Genomic DNA, 10,992 nt, shown 5'->3' with positions numbered 1-10,992 from the left:
AGGAACCCAGGCTCTAGGTTTACACTACACAACCATGGAAATATTGTTCATGGGAGAGAAGTAGGAGAGGGGGATTCATTATTGCGTGTAGTGTGGTCCATATAGCTATATATGTGGACTTCGATCGAAAAACACATAAAGTACATTATACTAACTCATAAAATACATTTTAGCATAAAAGTTTCATTATTTAACACATAAAGTATATTATACATTATTCTAACTAAATCATAAAGTACATTATTCTAACTCATAAAATATATTATCTTACCCTAAAATGTTCATTATTCTAACACGTGCACAGAGCAAGATATTTTTTTTAAAACATAAAAATGACGTCATTTTGGATTGTGATCCACACAATAATTTGACGAGAGTGGGAGAGATGGTGTGGTAAGGGATCCTTTTAGGCTTGGAGCATTATTGGGTGGACCGTCCACAGAGCTGTGTTGAACATAAACAAAAAGTATATTATTTGTGTACATTATTTGGTCGACTATGATTGGGTGGACTATGATTCAAGATGTAGTTTTCCAATTTGTTAGGTGATTCGCGAATCGTGCAGCCCATACAATTGCTAGGGAGGTCGTTTCTTTGTCAAGTTGTGGGGAGTGGCTCAACTCATCTCCTCCGGTTATTGTGAACATTTTGGATTCTGATTTAATTTAATGCATTAAGTATTTATCTTCAAAAAAAATATAATAAATAAATAAAAAGATGTATGAACAAATATTGCATTGTAACTGAGTCAGTAGTACTCAAAAGAAAATTAATAAAAATATATATGATTATTTCATGATTTTTAACATAGCGTGTGGTCATAAAAAGAACTTTATTGATCAAATCCATTGCCTCCCATTTTGAAAAGTTACTTCATACCACTAAATCACAAAGTCATTCGCTCCTTCCGATAATCTTTAATTTTATAATCAAATGCCCCTTCCCCTATATATATATATATCATTAAATTCTATATAAAATCTATATTTTTTCCTCCGATCCTAACTATCACGTGATCTATTAAAAATATTCTATTATAATTTATAATATATTTTGTATTTTAATCTTATTATGACTATTTGATATCTTGTCATTGACATTTTTAAAGTCATTTTAACTTTGCCCCCCTCCCCCCCATTGATTTTCTGGACCCGTCCCTGATAATAAATGTAGTATTTCTCTGCAAAATATATATTCCAAAATGTGCATGTGTATATCTTTTTTTTTTTCATTGTTTTTTTTTTTAAAGGAAAAGGAACTTTATAATCAAGCAAAATAAATGTCTTACAAATGATGGCCCAAAAGTGATCATAAAACAAACTTAGGCCTAGATAAGAAGCCTAAATTAAACAAAATATAATGATTAAATAAAGGAACAAAGCCAATCCGAAAATGGAGGCCCATGCCTAAAGAATGGAAACAAATAAAAGGGTTGTTTGGTAAATAATTGTTAGCTGATTGGGTTAGTGGGTTTGATTAGTTAATAACATTAACTGATTGTAGAAAGATGTTTGGTAAATTAGTTGTTAGTTGATAGCTGATTACATGCAAAATGACTTTCTCAAAAAGCTTATCGAAAAAGCTTTTTGAATTTTAACATTTCGGAAACAATAAGCTATTACAAAAAGCTAATTAATCAAACACTTATATTGAATGTTTAATCAAGTCAAACAGCTAATAGTTGTCAAATAAACCAAAATTGGTTAATAAGCTAACTATCTTACCAAACATGGCCAAAATAAATAAAGACTCAAGCCAACCAAGGCCCAAACCTAAAGAATGAAATATTTGAAATAGTAAATGCAGAAATGCAAGTGCATGATCCTCTAATAAGCCCAAGTCTTCCAATCAACGCTCGATAATTCGATAGCATAACGGCAAAACATGGACATATCAACCTTGCTAGGAACAACCAAATAGACCATATAACACATGAGGCACAGAGACTGCCATAAAGAAAGTAAGGGACACATGCTTCCATCGGAAGTTCTCTGTCATAAAGAAAGTAAGGGACACATGCTTCCATCGAAAGTTGACTGTCATAAAGAAAGTAAGGGACACATGCTTCCATTGAAAGTTGACTCAAAACAAAATAACAAACAATGAATAAGATAGTACACCGGCAGAAAAGTAAGAACATGGCTCTCAGACTACCAAATGAGAATAGTGCCATAACCTACAACAACCAATCACAAATATCTGGACCTTAACGGGATTATCTACTATTGGCTAATAGCAAGTCTAGTCAGACCAACAGATTTGTTTAACTTTTAATGTCAAAATGCAATGGAAATATTCATAAGAATGACTATATCAAAAAAATATTATCAAAATTGATGACTAAATAGTTTTTTTTTTTCTCTCTTTTTGTATCCTTAAAATATTCGTAAAAAATTATTTATTTATTTATTTAAAATCAAGACTCGACTTATTAGACTTTTGGGCATTGCTTACAAAAGAATTCTCTGGTTTGTCCTAAGTTGCTGATAATACTCCATCATTGATTTCTTAGAAAAATTTTATCACTGTGATAAGTTGAGTTGTTCATGATAAGACACGTTAAACTGAATATGGACTGAATATTATATGCTCAAGAGGGCATTATTGAAGCTCATTGTTTACTGTGCCAACGTTTTAAGGCTCCGTTGGAAATTTGGAAAGGTAACCCAACTAAACGAATCGATGGCGAGGCGTGATGTGAGGGGTGGAAGAAGGGACGAGTCGGCCTCGCTCATGACTCGGGCGGTGAACAAAGTATTTGCCTTCGTCCGTTTCGCCGAGTTCGAGATCCTTTTCGTCCTCTTCTTCGTCATCGCCTATATAATATTCAAGGATCTGGTGAGATCTTATTTCCATTATATTTTGGAATACTTGATGCATGAGTCGTGTTCTTACTTCCATTCGCATTGATTGTGTAAATTTTGAAATCTAAGCAGTATTCTGAACTTGTGAGCTTGATTGATATCCTAACCTGTTGTAATAACTGTAGTTTAGGGCTTGAATTTGTGCTGTGAAGATTAGATTATCTTATTCTTCTCAATTGCAATAATTGAAGATTAGGATGTGAACTGTGATGAGACGAATCTATAGCATTTTGTTTAAACTGTTAAACATGGCGAGAGCACAAAGGAATTTGTTGTTATAAAATATCATTCAGAAGGCATTTATGTATCTGTTCTCAATCTTCTGACCTGGAAAAGGCTTCCAGAACCATTCATGCTTGACTGTGTTGTAGCATGGTGCCATTGTCTATTACAAAAGAACAGTGATGCCATGATCTATGATTTCTGTTCTCCACTCCAAACATCATGCTCATTTTCCCAGAAATTCAGTTATGCTGAGCACCTAGTTATTCATCAACATCAAACCCTTCTCTTTAACTCTTTTGTCAATTTGCCTATAACTGCTCTTCAATTGAAAATTATGTAGCCAATTACTGAGAATAACCAGACTAGATATGTGCGGCATTTTCTTTTCAACGTTCTTTCGCACTTCTTAATTACTGAATCATACTTTCAACAATAGGAGAGTCGGAAGTTCTGCTTTGTAGAATTTTGAGCCCACCTCTGGCTCTGGATAATTTGCAAATCTACCATCAAACTTAATTACTTCTGCTAAGGTTAATGTGGGGACCCAGTCAGGCAGTCACTAGGAAAAATGTCAAAGTTCGTTCAACTGAAACTGTAACTCCTTTCATTTGTCATTTGCCTTTTGGATCTCACCTAATCTCTCTCTTGTATGAAAACCTATCATGCAAAGTAGGTCGGAGCTAGGGTGAGGAAATGCTATGGATATTCATTTCTGGAATATATGTTTCGACATTATTACAAATACTATATAGTTGAAATTGATATGGGAGCCTGGCTTTAGGACATGATGGAATGCAAAATCATGATTAGGAGATTAATCTGTGGCTTTCTTATTTAATTTCTGCATTAATAGAGTAGTAGAACTGGGCTTGGTACTTGGGACACAACCTGTTCAAAATTTTAGTAATTGCATTTAGATTGCTAAACCATTCCCTATGCTTGATTCTGATGGAGTAAAGAGGCGGGGAACTGAGTTGGTAAAATGAAGCTGAGAAATTAAATTACAAAGTAACAGAGTAAATCAAGCAATGCCAAAATGGTATTCTCCAGCAAGTTCTAGAACTTGCCCCTCAGTAGCTCAATGATTATTTCACCAATTTCATATTTTCTTTGCTGTAATTGGATAAGAATAGTGATCATTTGCTGCTAGACTGTGACTATTTTCTTTTTACTGTAATTAGATAAGAGTAGTGATCATTTGCTGCTAGGTTGTGACTAGTTAAGTGGTACTGGTAGTTCATTTTTTTTTATGTGTAATCAAGTAGTTTCTGCCCTCATCTACGAAGGATACTCCTTTAGTTTTGGATTTAAGATATGATATGTAGCTCCTATCTGGTTTGGTTTGGTGTTTTGTGTTAGAAGGAAATAGGAGAGCATATTGAGGAAAAAGTAAGATAGCTTCAGAACTCTACAGAATTACATAATCCTATGGGAGAAAAGACCCAAAGACTCAATTTTGGATTTTTGAATCTTGCAAATATTAAGGGTGTGTTTGGTTGACAGGTTTAGCTATCAGGAATGGGTATCAAAGTCATTGTTATTGTTTGGTTAGCAGGTTTTTAGAACACTACTATGGGTTTTTATTACCTCCTTAATTGCAAAATCTATTCCTTAATAAAATAAGGGTTTCATGCCCTTCCTCCTCCGCTTCCCCAACTATTAATAATCATTCTCATTCCACCCTACTTCCAAACATGCAAAATACTTTTACCAAAACCCATTACCATTACCAAGTATTTGATACTCATTCCGGTTCCGGTTCCGATTCCGATTCCCATGTGCGAACCAAACACACCTTAAATCTTTCTTTGTGCATATTTTATTTTTCCTGTTTCTATTAATTTAAGATTTCAACTCTTACTGCCTAGTGCCTAAGAAATCAAATCCCTTCAACTTTCAGGGGAAAAAACAGCTACACAAATTTTATTTTTAGCAATCAAAATCAAATCCCTATAGCTTGCTGATGCTGTTCCCTTTTGTCATTATATTTTTAATACAATTTTGTTTGTCATACATAAATTGCACCAAGTTGGAGGCATAAGCATTCTCTGTTTTAGATTACTTACATTGATAATTCTGCAAATTATTAATCTCAATTTGTTCTGTGTTTTGCTGTTACTCTCTTTCTCACTTCTCAGACTGCAAGACCAGAGTATAATCAGATCCTTGTAAAGAAACCTGGTGGACCTGATTGGTGGCCATATTAGAACCCAAAGGTGGTTTGGTTGAACACTCTCCTTCTATGCAGTTATACTAGCAGTATGGATTCTGCAAAACGTGTAGGATTTGTTACATGTAAATAATGAGACCATTTCTAGATACGAGGAAAATAGTTTCTATATTCATTTGAGTATTCCTTTTATTGTGTCTTGTATTGTTGTGATATGCAAAACATTGCTAAAGAACCAAATATTGGCCAAATACCTGTGTGCAATCTAAATGTATCCAGCTGCATAAACTTCATTAACAACATTTTGATCATAATATACTCATGTTCGAGTTTATAATATATACATTCATAGTGTATATTAGTTGTGTGTTTGTGTCATATAATGTAAACATCATTATTAGCCTAAATAGTTGCATAAACCAATATGTAATATGTGCACTCAAATGTTACATTTTAATTATTATCCACGTGTGTGCAAAATCCTATTTGGTGCATTTTAAAAATGAACCAAATGGTAGAAAAAAACATATTTCATGGACTGCTATTTAATTAAAACCTATTATTGGTAATTTAATTGCTACTATCCAAGAAGTTAATACACCAACACAATGAAACGTCAAAAGGATGTAACATATTGATAAATTGCACATGTTCTTTATACAGTAAAGTTAAAGCTAATGTAATACTTAATTTAGTCATCGACTATAATGGTATTTCTCGAGGTTTTCTCAATTGAGTCTTAAAGGACTTTTTGTGCTTAATTAGGTCATCGATTTTGATGATTGTACTCAATTGAGTCTTCTATTAAGATATCTTGATAATTTTACTTCTATTAATATCCAATTTAGCCTTTTACTATAGTAGTTTTACCCAATCAAGAACTAAATTAAACTCGAATTTCATTACTTACAGTCTTACATTTATAACTGAATTCTACAGATCACATATATGGGCCTGCAATTACGCAGTTGAAGATTTAGGAGGCCCATAACGGCTTTTGGTTTTTGTTTTGTTTTATCACAAAATCTGTTTCTCAGTAAACGAAGGCGCAGCCACTGCTGTTGAAGTAGCGAAACCTCGTCCACCTCTCACATCTGTCTTTCGCTTCCTCGTTTAACTAAAACCCAGGTAAAATCGAAGCTCCATTTTCACTTCCCTATAAATTTGTTTCAATTCTATGACGTCCCAGTTTTTTTTTTTTTCCTTGTTGTTTTGAAATATTTGAGATCCCGCAAAGCAAATATGGGATTTTTTTTGAAAAACTTTAGGCTTAATTATGCTGAGAATTGGTATAGCGCTTGATAAACTGGTACTTTTCTATTTCTGATTTAATTGATTGCGTTCCTTTTGATATGCGAATTGGATGCTGCAACTCATTGAAAGCTTGCTCTTAATTTGTGGCGGTGATTTCTTGTCTTGATGGGGTTGTTGTGAGAATTAATGCATTGTTTACTTGTAATTTATGTTTGGTCAGAAGGGTATTGGTTATGGATATCTTTTTAACTGTGTATATGATTTTGGCTTTAATATGCTTCTAGACAGGGTTTTGTTAATGTTTGATTTTTGTAACTTATGCATTTCACTTCAAGTTCATTTTCAGTGGAATTGATGGCGTCCAAGTTTCAGCAATTGTCATCTAAGGCATGCCAACTTACGCAGCTTATCTCCAAGAATAGTTCTACCCTCTACAAACAGACACTAGAGCAGAACAAGCAGTATATTGTGGACCCACCTACTGTGGTAAAGTGTGAGGAATTGTCTAAGAAACTGTTTTACACTCGTCTCGCCAGGTTAGTTGTAGTGGTATTGATTATTGATTGATCTCAGAGTGCAATATGAATGCTTTTTGATTGATATTACTGCTCCCGCTTCCCATTTATTGGTGTATGTTGATACATTTTCTTAGTATTTAAGTTTTGGATGACTTAGGCTTGTTTGGTAATATAGTTAGCTTATCAGTCAATTTTGGCTTGTTTGATCACTATTAGCTATTTGACTTGATTAAACGGTCAATATGAATGTTTGGTTAATCAGCTTTTTGTAACAGCTTATTGCTCCAAAACAAAATTCAAAAAACTGTCCAAAGCAGCAAGATCAGCTTTTTGAAAAAATAATTTATACCCTTAAAAGTCATTTTGCGTGTAATCAGCTATTAGCTAATTTACCAACCATCTTTCTACAACCAGCTAATGCTATCAGCTAGTCAAACTCGCTAACCCAATCCGCTAACAACTATTTGCCAAACACCCCCTTAGTAAATGTAGTAATCTTGCAAGTCTGTTTTTCCTTCTCATCTGTATTTCAATAGTTATTTGCTTTATCAATATTTTAAAACCTATATCAATTACTGACCGAGATCACGACTGATACATTACTAAATGAACTTTTTATCAAAATACTGCTCATATATGGCTTTATTTCACGCAACAAATTGAAGCAGAAAAAGTATGAATGTAGTGTACTAAAGAAGGGGAGTATACTCATCAACATTATTATTCTCTAAGGCATCCGCCCAACCAGACCATAGTCCTGCATGAGCTAAGATGATAGGCATAGTAGCAGCCAGAGTGATGACCAGATGAAGCCCTGAACGAGTGGCTATGAGTGCGATTCCTGTGCCTAAAGCCAGCAGGGAAAGAATCAGCCTCTTATCAAGAATCTTGTGAATCAGAACGAGTGATGCTGGTACTGCACGCATTAGAAGTAGGTATACGATTGCAGCCTCCTTGGTAGATGCTAGGATGATTAAGGAAACCTTGCGCCTTGGAATAAGTGCAATGAACAAGACAAGCCATATGAATTCGAAGTAGTATAATTTGAATTTTTCCAGGTTTCGGATGATCCTAGTTGCAGCTGATTCAGGGGTGGAGGGGATACTAAAGGGGATTGTAATCTGGAAGGTGAGCTGATTTTTTCTCGACTTTTCGTATTGCTCGTTGGGTTGAGGAGATGATGAGGGGGCAACACTTGGTCTGTGTGTGGCACCATAACTGTCCATCTTGAAGGTCTCCTTAGTATACTAGATTGAGAAGATATAATTTGGGGATTTGAGGTTGAAGGGATAATATATAGTGCAGTGTTCTAAGGCATACTGGCTAGATTATTCTACCTAGCTATGTCATTTCTGGGAAATTTTGATGGGTTGACTGACTTTTTAGGTAAGCTGCACTGTTTGGATGAAAGGTTATTCTGAAATCTGAATAATCAACACGGCATTTATTTTATATTTTATGCATTTATAGCTTTTCTTTGTTCTTGTCTTTGACCTGGTCAGTCTTGTTTAATTGTCAGGAATGGTCACTGCCATATGTCAGTATGTGGACCTTTGGATCTGTAAAATGGAATTTATTGTTGATTGGATATGATATGATGACATCTCTAGACTCTAGATATATAGAATGGGTGGAAATTTCACGCCTTTTAAACTATAGCCTAATTCTAGTCTGCTACACTTGCTAATTATAATTGTTACAATTATCTGCGCTATATCTACAGTATCCCTGGTCGGAACGAGGCATTTTGGAAGGAACTTGACTATGTGAAGAACTTGTGGAAGACGAGGCCGGAGTTGAAAGTCGAGGATGCAGGAATTGCTGCCTTATTTGGCATCGAGTGCTTTGCGTGGTTCTGTGCCGGGGAGATTATTGGAAGGGGATTTACCTTCACTGGTTACTATGTCTGAAAATGACCATTTGAGCCAAAAGTGTTTTTTTGACCAAATGTAAATCAATCCAAGAGATGGAAATTAGGATGAGAATGACAAAAAGTTGAACTGCAAATTTGTTTTTTGTTTTGTTTTTCCCCTGAAAATGTTTCCGGAGCTGAGAAATCAGTGGCTAACTTTGATTAATCCAATAATCTGTCTTTCATGAAATATATTTGATGGGAATATATAGTTCTTTTTCTCTATAGAATCATGAATAAACTAACCAATAACCATTTATTGTGCACATCTTTATTAATGGACTGAACATACACTCCATGACAGAAAATACCCAAACAAGAAATCAAAACATACAGATAGATGAGGAGATGAACAGGACAGATTCATCATATCACTCATTTGAGACGCTTACAAATAGTAATCCCATCGCCCACAGGGACATGAGAGATATGAACTCGATCATCAGAAGCTAAAAATGCATTAAATTCAATTGTACATTGCCGGCCTGGTTTCATCCAATCGATAACTGAATCCTCGGGCATCACAACAGATCCTCCCCATAGGGTGTTATCGTACACTATGATCCCGCCAACCTTGATCAACTGCAATAGCTTTTCATGATACCCTTTGTAACTCACTTTGTCAGCATCCACAAAAGCATAGTCAACACTCTCCATGTTACTGCTCTGCAACAATACAAGATCCAAATTGATGACAATATGATTAAGTAAATTGTTGATAGTGAGACTACACGTTTATTATTATCGTCGAAAATTAAGGCGAATAATCACGGGTGCTTCTTACATCTTCCAGGAGGTGGTCAAGAGCTGTCAAGGCGTCAGACTCAACAAAAGTGATTTTGTGATCAACTCCAGCTCTTTTAATGACTGGCAATCCATATTCGTATGCTTCTCGGTCACGGTCTATGGCTATAATCTGCATGTAGAGTTATTGAAGTTTAATTATAATAAGGCAGTATTTCATTACCCACAAAAGGCGAAATTCCTTTGTCCACAGGACCCGACAGGATAGTGAATAAGTAAATCATGGTGACTAGAAATACCGGTGCCTGATGCTCACAAGGAACCCACCACATTGGGTGTAATTCTCACACTGTGACTTTCAGGATTCGATCCGGTGTCTTTGACCACAATCTACCACTCAGAAACCTACTGATCGAGATGAAATAAGGGAGCTGAGGCACTGCAATATAATGCACTAGCCTTGCCATCATCAGGAATGTTGAGAGCTGTGAGGAGCAATGAGTATCCAGTTAAGACTCCAATTTCAATCGTCCTTTTGGCATTAAGGAGATTCAACAGCATAGATATCAATTGAGCTGCATCTGGTGCAGTAGCCATCAGACCACTGTCAAAACAAAAGAAAAGCTCATGCTGTAGTTAGGATTCGATTTTAGTCGAAATAAAACACATCATATGATTACATTAAAAAAAAACATATATAAGATTTATCTATAATTTCTTTCACCTTGGATGATCAGCATTCATGGTTCTTAACTCCTTGAGGGGTTCAGGTTCACGTGGATACACGCTAGTCTCCAGAACATACTATCAATAATGAACAATAATCACAAACTATATATGAATAAATAAAACAAACAAAAGCGAGAATATAATAATGTAAAGAGCAATTCAAGCAAGTTAAAGAGAGATCAAAATACCACCTGATATAACTTTTCACTATGTAACAATCCCTTCTCCACCATCGACATTGTTATCTTCATATATATACACACAACATATACAAAAAAGAGTGAGTGCATTTCCATAAAAAACAAAAAAAAAAAAAGGTTTTAAGATAAGGGATTTAATTTGGTCATCATATACATAAAAGGAGAAATTAACACACACGGAAAATGAAGTCAAGAAAGAAAGTACCCGAGCGATATTTCCCAACAAGATCCTAACTTTTTTTGTTGGGTACAAAAGAGAAGGGCTCTCTGTTGGCTTTCAACTTTCCAAGAGTTCGCTCCTGTATTTATAGGGGTGTTGGACACCAAATGTATGGCAAAAAAATAGTTCTAACTGTACATATATTTATTATTTATG

General features: G+C 35.0%; 3 protein-coding genes across 5 annotated transcripts; 2 read left to right on the top strand and 1 right to left on the bottom strand.

Moving 5' to 3' along the window:
• The first annotated feature begins 2,571 nt into the window (after nt 1-2,571).
• On the top strand, nt 2,572-5,600 carry LOC115998634. Its single transcript, XM_031238256.1, has 2 exons — nt 2,572-2,838; nt 5,228-5,600. The coding sequence occupies exons 1-2, from the start codon at nt 2,587-2,589 to the stop codon at nt 5,294-5,296; spliced, it is 321 nt and encodes a 106-aa protein (XP_031094116.1). The 5' UTR covers nt 2,572-2,586; the 3' UTR covers nt 5,297-5,600.
• Nucleotides 5,601-6,253: 653 nt separating this feature from the next.
• LOC115999948 lies at nt 6,254-9,168 on the top strand. Of its 2 annotated transcripts, none has more exons than XM_031239921.1 (3): nt 6,254-6,387; nt 6,860-7,049; nt 8,755-9,148. In XM_031239921.1, the coding sequence occupies exons 2-3, from the start codon at nt 6,868-6,870 to the stop codon at nt 8,939-8,941; spliced, it is 369 nt and encodes a 122-aa protein (XP_031095781.1). In that variant the 5' UTR covers nt 6,254-6,387; nt 6,860-6,867; the 3' UTR covers nt 8,942-9,148. The 2 variants fall into 2 exon arrangements, with proteins under 2 accessions (XP_031095781.1, XP_031095782.1); XM_031239922.1 differs by having other exon boundaries at nt 6,281-6,387; nt 6,849-7,049; nt 8,755-9,168.
• Nucleotides 9,169-9,178: 10 nt separating this feature from the next.
• On the bottom strand, nt 9,179-10,924 carry LOC115999947 (probable caffeoyl-CoA O-methyltransferase At4g26220). 2 transcript variants are annotated; one of them, XM_031239919.1, is made up of 6 exons: nt 10,822-10,924; nt 10,608-10,661; nt 10,412-10,491; nt 10,147-10,291; nt 9,728-9,859; nt 9,179-9,609 (listed from the first exon to the last, which is right to left on the bottom strand). In XM_031239919.1, the coding sequence occupies exons 2-6, from the start codon at nt 10,653-10,655 to the stop codon at nt 9,319-9,321; spliced, it is 696 nt and encodes a 231-aa protein (XP_031095779.1). In that variant the 5' UTR covers nt 10,656-10,661; nt 10,822-10,924; the 3' UTR covers nt 9,179-9,318. The 2 variants fall into 2 exon arrangements, with proteins under 2 accessions (XP_031095779.1, XP_031095778.1); XM_031239918.1 differs by lacking the exon at nt 10,822-10,924 and having other exon boundaries at nt 10,608-10,667.
• Nucleotides 10,925-10,992: the final 68 nt, after the last annotated feature.

Source organism: Ipomoea triloba, chromosome 12 (assembly GCF_003576645.1).
Source record: "Ipomoea triloba cultivar NCNSP0323 chromosome 12, ASM357664v1".
Taxonomy (NCBI): domain Eukaryota; kingdom Viridiplantae; phylum Streptophyta; class Magnoliopsida; order Solanales; family Convolvulaceae; genus Ipomoea; species Ipomoea triloba.
This window is presented reverse-complemented; position numbering and strand designations above follow the sequence as displayed.

Bases quoted from the DNA above. Each gene is read 5' to 3' on its own strand.
- LOC115999948 (XM_031239922.1), top strand. From the start codon at position 6,868: ATGGCGTCCAAGTTTCAGCAATTGTCATCTAAGGCATGCCAACTTACG. The intron at 7,050-8,754 runs GTTAGTTGTAGT...CTATATCTACAG, and splicing joins TTTTACACTCGTCTCGCCAG to TATCCCTGGTCGGAACGAGG.
- LOC115999947 (XM_031239918.1), bottom strand. From the start codon at position 10,667: ATGAAGATAACAATGTCGATGGTGGAGAAGGGATTGTTACATAGTGAA. The intron at 10,492-10,607 runs GTGGTATTTTGA...CATTATTGATAG, and splicing joins ATAGTGAAAAGTTATATCAG to TATGTTCTGGAGACTAGCGT. The intron at 9,860-10,146 runs GCTAGTGCATTA...CTCTACATGCAG, and splicing joins ACATTCCTGATGATGGCAAG to ATTATAGCCATAGACCGTGA.
- LOC115998634 (XM_031238256.1), top strand. From the start codon at position 2,587: ATGCTCAAGAGGGCATTATTGAAGCTCATTGTTTACTGTGCCAACGTT. The intron at 2,839-5,227 runs GTGAGATCTTAT...CTCACTTCTCAG, and splicing joins ATATAATATTCAAGGATCTG to ACTGCAAGACCAGAGTATAA.